At 44.8% G+C, this 10,676-nt stretch overlaps 1 protein-coding gene across 1 annotated transcript; it reads left to right on the top strand.

The window, feature by feature from the left end:
* The first annotated feature begins 8,223 nt into the window (after positions 1-8,223).
* On the top strand, positions 8,224-10,676 carry LOC124675655 (protein LTV1 homolog). The gene is made up of 4 exons (XM_047211717.1): positions 8,224-8,673; positions 8,760-9,107; positions 10,234-10,292; positions 10,394-10,676. Exons 1-3 carry the CDS (start codon positions 8,251-8,253, stop codon positions 10,258-10,260), a joined length of 798 nt encoding a protein of 265 aa, XP_047067673.1. The 5' UTR covers positions 8,224-8,250; the 3' UTR covers positions 10,261-10,292; positions 10,394-10,676.

Raw genomic sequence — 10,676 nt, 5'->3', positions numbered from 1 at the left:
AGAACCCGAGGAAGTTAGGCGATGGAGCCTGGACTTCACCCAACAAACCCTGGCTTCACCCGACAACAGTGTAGCAACCACATCGTTTCTGGATCGGAAATCGCAAGTCCATCAACAGCGACCATTCAACACAAAAATATCAGGTGTTATATTTTCAATTAATTACTACTCGCAAAATTTATTTTGCTAAATATATTTTCGCTCGTACTATTATTTGCGCGCAGTTTTTGCGCAGTTTTTTTGCATCGTAATATAACTGCAGATCGGCAATAAGCTTCGACTAATTTGTTGTATCGGCCACGTTCGCCATCACGCTTCCACCGTTGCGCACTCGACATCACCCGACATCTGGGACTGCGCCATTACTTCGTTACCACAAATATACTCGGTTACTTGTGGAATTATTTTCTCCGGCTCACCTTCTTCGGCTCAGTGGATTCATCTTCTTCGGCTTATTGGATTTTTCTTCATCGGATTCATCTTATAAGATTAATCTATATGGATATTACTGGTTTACTCTTATACAACATTACCCGAGACGTTTCGAGTCAGTGGATTTATCATCGAGGATTATTATTGGATTTATTTTCTTCGACGGATTCATCTTCTATGGTTATTACTGGAGTTATTTTCTTCGGCTCAATGGATTCATCCTCTATGATATCAGCGGATTCATCTTCTATGGTTATTACTGGATTCTTCGGGTAAATGGATTCATCCTCTATGATATCGGCGGATCCATCTTCAATATATGATTCATATTTGATGGTGTAATCTTTAATATGGATTCATATCAAGTACTTTCATCTCGGATTCATCTCCAGTATTCATCCTTAATGGTCTTCTTTCGGCTTCACGGATAATGCTCGAGGGCTCGACAACGACTTTGCCGCGGGTCACAACTGCGAAATAGCGCCTAAGCAATAATAATGACATCACCCCAGCAGCGCTCGGGGGCTCGGCTATTTCTTCATCAACAATTTGGCGGCATCTATTTTTACTATTTGGTGGTTTCTACTTTGGCTCGACTTCTTTTTTGCACTCGAAGACTTCACGCGCGTCGACTCCGTCGTGCCCAATAAGCTAAGTGTTTCTTTATTTTACATAAATTTGATTATCATTTACTTTCACCGCACCCGACACTCGGGTGCTGCGCAGCATATATTCACTTTACATATCATTGAATCCGAGCATCTGACACCGCATGCGAAAAAGAGAGTCAAGGAAAAGATAGAAAAAGTTTGTTTATTTGTGCAGGAGATAGCAAATTTCAAAGTATATAAGAGAGAACCCGACGAAATTGTCCACAGGGAGAACTCGACGAAATTTTCTTCAAGAAAGAACAGGACCCGACGAAATTTTCCTGAAGGAGGAACCCGAAGAATTATCTTCAAGGAGGACCCGAAAAATTATCCTCAAGGAGGACCCCGAAGAATTGTCCTCAGGGAGGATCCGAAGAATTGTCCTCAGGGAGGACCCGAAGAATTTCCCTTAGGGAGGACCCGAAGAATTGTCCTCAAGGAGGACCCGAAGAAATTTTCTTCAAGGAGGAACTCGACGAAATTTTCAGCAAGGAGGAACCCAAAAAAAAATGGGTCCATTAACTCGGTCATATTGTTCCGCGCAAGGGCATCGTTGATGTACCTGACAATATAGAAGAACAAATATATTCGGCTGTCTCATTAAGCCCGAGAGAAAAATAGAAGAACCCGCAAAATGAGTCATTGCATCAGCCGAACAAGGCATTTGACAAAATATTCTCAGAGCGCCAAAGTCGCGAATAAATCTCTGAATGCCGCAAAACTCTGCGAAGGTAAGACCCCGGGTCCGTCCTGAGCGGCGTGGCACCTTCTCTGACGTCGGTTTGCTACTTTTTTCCGTATCAACACATACGAAGAAAAATCCTAACGGACGCGTTAGGTACCCGATAAAACATGACTGGGACTCGACAGATGGTAAGACCTTAAGCGGCACATGTCGAGTTAACACCAGTATCCCGAGATCATGTCCAGGGACGTGATCTTGAAGTAGGTTCTTGCGGGATTGCCACAAGAGCGCTTAACCGGTACCTGATCCGTCGATGAACCAGCCTCATTTACCATTATCCCCGAACAACATAGATAGCAACGGCCCGGAGTCAATAAAACAAGGGGCTGCGCCCGTAAATATAGTCAAGTTCTTTATCGAGTAGTACAACTTGAGTCTATGCCCGTGTGCAAGCACCTGCCCATAGGCTCGGGGCTACTCTTATCGAGAGTATTGTTCACCCTCCCGATAAGATACAAGAAAGAGGAAAAATTGTGGTGTCGATTAAAAGCAAGTTGAGCCTACACCCAAGTGCAAACACTTGGCCGTAGCCTCGGGGCTACTCCCATCGGGAGCGCTGGCCGCGCACCCGATAGAAAAATAACTTCGACAGCATCTATGACAATCAAGGTTTGTAGACTCAACTCGATTCTACGACTCGAGTGGAGCCTACTCCCATCGGGAGCACATGGATTTCATCAGGTCCTCCGTGAAATATAGTTAAGTTCTTCATCGAGTAGTACAACTTGAGTCTATGCCTAAGTGCAAGCACTTACCCATAGACTCGGGGGCTACTCCCATCGGGAGCGCTGCCGCGCACCCGATAGAAAAATAATTTCAAGAATCGTCGACATCATCTACGCTACACATGATCTACGACATGGACCTCGCCTTGTATTTTCTTCGACTTCGGAGATGATTATGCTTGGAGTCTCTACGCAAGTCTTCGACTTCCCTAGACACTCGGGGGCTACTGACATGGGTATACCCTTCGGGTACCCATTATCGGCCCAATATGGAGAAGGCCCAACAAGGCAACCCGAAGAAGTAGTCGACTAGGACTCTTGTAAAACCCTAGGCTGGTTGCATATATAAAGCTAGCCAGGGCACCCGATAGAGGGGGGAATATAGATAGACAACATAGCTCCACCTATAGCGGCACCCGGTGTAAACAGACTTATGCTCATATACTAGATTGCTAGCAGCACGTAGGGATCCTCCACCGAGGGGACCCGAAGCTGGGTACGTCGTGTGCCTAATCTCGCTCCCGGAATCTCCATCGTCGCTCTCTCCCGAAACCAAGTCTACAATACGTAGGCATTGCCGAGGTGTTCCCTCGTCAATGACCCCCGGTATGCCAAAGGCATGCCAAACCGGATGGTTTGAGCCATCAAGTTACCGGTTTAAAGATTATTCCGGACTGTGAGGCTAAGCTTTTGGCTAAGTAAATCTATACCGGTATCCCAGGTGGGGTATACCGGAATAAGCTAAGAAGGTACCAGATTACCGGTACAGGCTACACTGTAGCACGTCGGCAAGACTGGTCAAAGATTCTCTCAAGAGCTAGAGGACAAGGATGAGCGAAGCACTTCAGCTTTAAATGAAGCTCTGGGGCTAAAGCAGATGATGACGTAAAAGGTACCGGAGGACGTCAGCCTCCCTGATTAAAGAGATACCGGTGACGCCGGTAGCTAAAGAAGCTTTGTAAAGTAGTTTGTCTAGTCAAAGATGCCATTAGGGTTTCCTAGAGTTTCTTCCCCTGTAAGCCACCCTCTCCCCTATATAAGGAGAGGGGGTACGCCCTAACGCGGGCACGATTTGATACGTCCAGTCTTGTATCCAGAAACCTGTAACCTCTTATGATCAAGGAATAGAAAGATCTGAAGGGGAAATAGTTCTTGTGTTCATCTTCTTCTACCTCTGGCCAAGGCCAAGTTCATAAAAAATCCATCCGGAATCCATCCCATCCATACCAAAACCCTCACCCGAATCCTCTAGCGCACATTCGGCCCCAACTTAAGCCATCCCATGACATCTGTCTGTTCACCACGACGACACATCTATTGTTGATAATGAAACACATTTCTAACCCGGATTGCCATGATACTACTCCCCCTTCATATGTCATCAGGTAACCAGAAATAGACTTCCTAGAACCTTCATTACCAACATAATCTGCATCTATGTAGCCTTGCAATACAGGATTTCCTCTTCCAAAGCATATGCAAGATCTATATACCTTTGAGATACCTAAGAATCTACTTCACTGCACCCCAGTGAGCTTCCCTGGATTTTTCATGAAGCGGCTAACAACTCCAACTTCATAGGCAATATCAGGTCTAGTGCATAACATGGCATACATAATATTAACGGCAGATTGGTATGGTATTCTACTCATTTCTTCTTTATCCTTCTTCCTGCTAGTATATTGTTCTAAATATAGTTTTTTGATGACCTACAAGTGGAGAGGTAACATTCTTTGCACCTCGCGTATTGAACCTTTCAAGTACCTTCTTAGTGTATCATTCATGTGAGAGCCAAGCAACTTTTTTGATCTATCACAGGAGATTTTCATGCCAATAATTTTCTTATATGGTCATAAATCCTTCATGGAAAAAGATTTACTCAATGCATGCCTTCTTGAGGAGAGAAATCCTATTTGTGGCTTTTCCACAAATGAGCATGGCATCGACATATAGCAAGAGAATAATAAAGTCACCCTCGGCGTACCACTTCATAAAGACACAATGATCAGGTTGTGCTTTCTGGTACACAAGCTTAGTTAAGAATGAATCGAACATTTTTGTACCACCGTTGAGGAGCTTGTTTCAAGCCATACAAGCTCTTCTTCAATATGCAAACTTGGTGCTCCTTACCTACAACCATGAATCCTTTTGGCTGCTCCATGTATATCTCCGCCTCTATGTCGCCGTGTAGAAACGCTGTCTTCACATCAAGTTAATCAATGTCCAAGTCCATGGTGGCAGCAATGTCTAACACAACTCGAATCGAAGACATCTTGACCAGTGGAGAGAATATCTAATCGAAGTTAATAACCTTTTTCTAACTGAAATGTTTAGCGACCAATATGGCCATGTACCTTGGATGTGAGATATGTTCTTTACCCTTGTTCTCGAGTGCTTTCTTGCCTTTTGGCAAGCACACCAAATCAAAGGTGTCATTCTCATACATGGATTTCATCTCATCCTGCACGGCTTCTGACCATTCATTCTTGTGCTCGCCAGACACTGCCTCCTCATGGCATGAAGGCTCACCTGCACTAGTCGTACATATTGATGTGCTAGGTATTTGGTGGAAGCTATTGGATCTCTTTCGCTTCTTCTCAACTTCTGCACTGGTGGGGAATCAGGTGGATTATCATCACCCTCATCATCATCATATCTAGTCATGTCCCGTACTTGTATTACCTTAATTAGTTGCATCAAATCACTATCACCAGCATCATTATCTCCCCCATGATCGTCATGCACGAGAGGAGCGTTAACTGGATCCAAGTCAACCTGAGGTGTGGATGTGGTGGCCTTCGGTTTCCCTGGTTCCCCAATATCTTGTATGGTGTCATATTCAATTAAAGCCACATTTTAGCTTCTCACATTCTTCTTCTTGATTGGATCTTAGCTTATCACATTCTTCATCTTCACATTCTTTGTCACCATCTCAAAAGTAAGCTTCGCATCCGGAGCTGAATTGCTAACTGACACAACAAGCGTGTTCCAACTGTCGGGCATGGAACTCAGCAGAAACAATGCTTGCAACTCATCCTCATAGTTGATCTTCATGGCTGAAAGTTGAGTTATATGGCATTGGAAGACATTCAAGTGTTCAATCACGCTAGTGCCATCAAGGTAGTCAAGCTTTCCAAAACCTTATGATTACCACGGCCTTATTCATAGTTGTCTTTCTCTCATACATTGACTCCAACTTCTACCACATCTCATATGCATTTGTGTCATTTGCAACATGGTGAATATATTGTGGTTGATGTACAATCGAAGCATACCTACTTCCTTTCGGTTCAGCACTCGTCATTCTTCTTTCGTGACACCATCATGTAACATGTATTTCACAACTGGATGGTACAGATCCTCGCAATAAAGGTTGTCTTCCATCACGCGCTTCCATAATGAGTAATTTGAAGAATCAAGCTTTATCATTTAACTTGTGGTGGCGCCTTCTTCCAAAGCCATTGCAAGCCGCAACCTCTGAGAAATCTTAAGCTCTCATAACACTCTATTAATTGGGAAATTAGCACACTCAAACGTGATCTGAAAATACGTAGCGGAATAAGATGTAAACTTCTATACCACTCATGCACTAACTCCGCGTATCGTTGCTATATCACGAAAGGAAACATATGCATCAAAATATATGGAGGAATAATTTTTTTCCCAACAGAGGACAATTCATGGGTGCTCTCAGCTCCGGCTGTGCATAACCGAACTGAAACCGAAAACCGAACCGAAAAAACCCTAATCGAAACCGAATTTCAGTTGTTATGGTTTTATGGTTAGGTTTCAGTTAGTAAAACATCAAACCGAAAGAACTTCAGTTAATTCGGTTTTTACCAAAAAAACCGTGGTTAAACCGAAAGAAACCGAACGCACAGCGCAACATAAAATTCCGGCCAGCCCAGCTTCGCACGTAGTCTTAATATAGCAACTAAATTGAAAAGTCTACACATAAGATGGTCATCTGTGGTGGTCTGGTCTTTTTATTTGTCCCTTTGGTACCACACAGGTTGTTAGTTCGATACTTCACGTGGTCGTATATGTTAGATGGCCTAGTTTTATTTATTTTTTCTTTCCCTCTTTGGCAAAACCTTTCATACGGGCCATACAAAATACATCCATATTTTAGTTTGTTTGAAACTTCTTTATTTTTTTGTTTCGCTCTCTTGCAAAATCTTTAGTACGTTCATACAAAATACAAAAAATGATATATATAGCCATAAAAGTTACTTTTCAATCCAAAATTCGCGTCAACTTTGGTTAGTTTGGTTATTACTGAAACCGAACCAAAATTTAATGGTTATTACTGAAACCGAATCGTATTTTTATACGTAATTGTATTAACCGAAGTATTGAAATCATATTTACCGTATAACCGAATAAACCGAACCGAATTAACCAAATTAATCGAATGCGCAGCCGGACTCTCAGCACATAGATAGTTGATTTCTGCAAATAGGTTGGACAAGTCATATGGGCTCTTCGCACATAGGTGTAGCAACAAACAAATTAACACGAAGAACACCAATCCTCCTTTTTACGTGGAAAACCTCAAAAAGGTGAGAGGAAAACCACATGCCGAAGCCACCCAAATCTTCTTCAACTATTAACAAATGGGGATCTAGAGAGCACTGTAGGCTCTCAAGCATCAAGATACAAGCAGATCTTGGATGCCAATAACAAGATTTAGGGTACAAAAGCTAGGGATTAGAGCAATCTGACCAAAGATGGCGGAACAACAATTTGAAGGAGAAAATGATGTAGATCAGGTATTCACAACCTTGTGGGCAAGGCCCGACGCTTGATTTAATTTTTTTTCCTTCAATTTTCTCTCTTTTCCTCCTCTATTGGTTTTCTTCTCCAATGGATGTTGTCTTGGATTTTCATCACACCAATGAGTGGTGGCTGGATGGGAGGCTTATCCTCTCCCTTCCATCATGTGCAATGTCCAAAATAACCCTTGGTAATAACCCTAATGGGTAGTGGGATCTTGCACATGCGTGGGTCGCCTGAAAGGCTTCATTTAGGCCATCTCCACACACCTTACATGAGGAGGATACCTAACATTCTCCCCATCTAACTCATGTGGTGCCCTGCCGGTACCGGCCCCACCGAAGCCCTCCTGGCCCAGGACGAGACTCGTCTGGCCTAGATCGGGACCTGCCTAGCTCCAAACCGGGCCGTATCGTCAGAAGATGCTCACCGCCGCCCATGGTGCATGCTGCGCCAGTCCACCCTCAGCTAGTAGCCGCTGTCGTCATGCTTCACTGTTGCCGCCAAATTGAGCTCGAAGAGCACCGAGGAGAACTACCGTCATCCGCGTCTGCCACGCAAAGCCGCACACGTGCGTGTGAGGAAGGTCCCGCCAGAGGCGGCACCACACGTGTTTTCCACGGCGGCCCTTGCTGGCAGCGGTGGAGAAGAAGGAGAGAAGGAGAAGTGGCGGTGCGGCCACCTACCCTCTTTGAGGCGTTGAAGTAAATTAGCAAGTTTACGCCCATTTCTTGCGCTCCTCGTACTCCACGCGAGCCACGCGACCCCGCGTTTAAAAAGAAATGCAGATATATATCTTTAACCCTAGAAAAAAGATTTGGTGTTAGTTATAACGACCCCATAAAGCAGATCGGAAACCCCACACAATCGGAAGCCCCCCACCACGCCACCCCCATCCGCCATCTGCCCGTCGCCGGCCGCCATGGGAGGACGAACCCGCCACCGCAAGCCGCGCAACTCCGCCACCTTCCAGCTCTGCCCGCGCCCCGGCGCCGCCCACGCCTCCAACCGCGTCCTCGTCCGCGTCGACGGCGACCCCTACTACCTCCCCGGCTTCGCCGACGACGAGTACGACGGCTACCGCGGCGCCTCCTCCTCCTCCTACGGCGCCGCAGCGGGCTACGAGGACGACTACTCCTACTCCTCCTCCGACGGCGGCGCCCTCCCCGACCACGTCCGCCGCGAGATCCTGGACCTCGGCCTCCCCGACGACGGCTACAACTACCTCGCCCACATCCGCGAGTTCCAGCCCTCCTTCTCCTCCACCGGAGGCGGCGGATCCTCCGCCGCATTCATCCCCCGCCGCCGCCCGCCACCCCGCTCCGGCCTCCCACTGAGCGTCAAAGTCCGTCCTCCCGTCTCCCCACAACCCGCCCCATAATTCCATCCGTTCAACCTTTTCACAATCCCCTTACTCTCTCTTCCGTGCAGGCCTACGATGCGCGATCTGTTGAAGTTGGTGCCGACAATGTCGCCGCGGCGGCGGTGGTGGCCCCGGTGGAGCAGGTCATCGACCCGGATGTCACCAAGCTGCTCGAGGAGGGCGATGCGCCCGATGTCCCCAATCTGCCCGAGGAGAGCGATGTGCCACAGGGGACATCAGAGGATGTCGCCACCAATCTGATTGAGGAGAACGATGGGCCACAAGACACTTCAGAGGACGAGGAGCTGGAGGAGGACTTCGTTATGATTGCAAATCAGTCTGAGGACGACGAGCAGATGGATCTGGAGGACGATTTTGTCATCCTTGCCAACCAGCCTGATGGGAAGATTGAAATGGTGAGCTTCCTGCACCTGGCATTGTAATTTCGGAATTGTATAGCAATGTGGTGGTGACTGCACCTGATATATTTTTTAAAGAAAAATGTTAGCAATGTGGTAGTGTCTGCCTACATATCAGTTACTCCCTCTGTTTACAAATATAAGGTGTTTTAGACATTTCGAACTGAACTAGATATACACCATAATGAGTGAATCTACACACTAAAAGTAGACTAGAACATACCACACTAGATGAATCTACAAAAAGCCTAAAACATCTTATATTAGTGAATGGAGGGAGTATTTGACAACTTCCTCTGTTTGGAAATAATTGTTTCAAATTTGTTTTGATTCACATGTATCTACACACTAAAACGTGTTTAACTACATGTGAATCTAGACAAACCTACAGCACTTATTTTGGAACAGAGGGAGTTTTTCTTTTTGCTTTTGTTGATGACCTGCATTGTGTACCACTTGCAATTTTAGTTTCTTATCATTGACACTAACGAATTAGGTGAAATGGGAAACAGTTCCAAGTACTAGGATTTAGGCTAGAAACTTTGGATCTGGATGAATGGTAAAGGACTGGAAAATATGGAAAGGGTAAATGCTAGGTTTTCTCAGCAGTACAATATGGATCGAAAAAAATCTTGCATTCAAAAGTGAAGCTAGTTTACTAGAGTAGTTTGTTTGAGTTATCAGTGCTGTAAGGTGAGGAGTAAATGGGTGAATAATTTACTGAGTAGGATGATTGTAAGGGACAAACTAACGACCCACACCTTCAATCCAATATATGCAGATTTCTGCCTCAAATAAAAATATGGAGTGGCTTGATGTTTTCTGCCGCCACTTTAAAAATAAATATCCTTCCATTCCATGTTGCCACTTTGCCAGCCAACATGGATTATAACTCATGCATTTGGCTATTAACGCGTCATACCAGTTTGGGCAGTATATATATATATATATATATCTTTTGTGTTGCAGATGAGGCGATGACTTCCAAGCATTGGTTTCTGCAACTGTGTCACTATTTTTTCTGCTTGCCACTAAAATTCCATGTGCAATTTTGTAACCTCTTATTTGGTTGTTCACAAGAACCGCACTTCAAACTTTTGACTTTTTGGCTTGGTATTTGCAGCTTTCATTAGGAATGGTGAAGGCTTAGAAAGGCTTCACAGGTTCCTCATTATGCCTTGTGTAAGTTCTGCAAACTGATTCCATATGGTGTACTGTTTATCACAGCAATTCAAGTGAATCATATACTTTTCAATCTGAATAACACTGAGCTTTCTTAACAGATAAAAGGTACCGGGTGATGCTCAACACACATTTCCTACTGTACAGCTCAATTCCTTAGGTTATCCTTCAAAACTGAAGATATGCATAGTTATTGTCATCTCATTGTGCAACTCTTGGAAGTCTTTTTAGTGGATGCCCTGGTTCAGATATTCCTGTCTGTGTCCTTGCATTCATGTTCTTATTGTTGAATATTGAAGTTATGTATCTAGAACAGTGGTGTAATTTCCGATGGATGGTCATATTATAATTTTCGGGAATTGAATGACGATATTGTCTACTTAA

Source organism: Lolium rigidum, chromosome 7, assembly GCF_022539505.1.
Source record: "Lolium rigidum isolate FL_2022 chromosome 7, APGP_CSIRO_Lrig_0.1, whole genome shotgun sequence".
NCBI lineage: Eukaryota > Viridiplantae > Streptophyta > Magnoliopsida > Poales > Poaceae > Lolium > Lolium rigidum.
This window is presented reverse-complemented; position numbering and strand designations above follow the sequence as displayed.

Coding starts and splice junctions, on each gene's coding strand:
- LOC124675655 (XM_047211717.1), top strand. CDS start 8,251: ATGGGAGGACGAACCCGCCACCGCAAGCCGCGCAACTCCGCCACCTTC. Junction 8,674..8,759: donor GCCTCCCACTGAGCGTCAAA/GTCCGTCCTCCC, acceptor TCTTCCGTGCAG/GCCTACGATGCGCGATCTGT. Junction 9,108..10,233: donor CTGATGGGAAGATTGAAATG/GTGAGCTTCCTG, acceptor TGGTATTTGCAG/CTTTCATTAGGAATGGTGAA.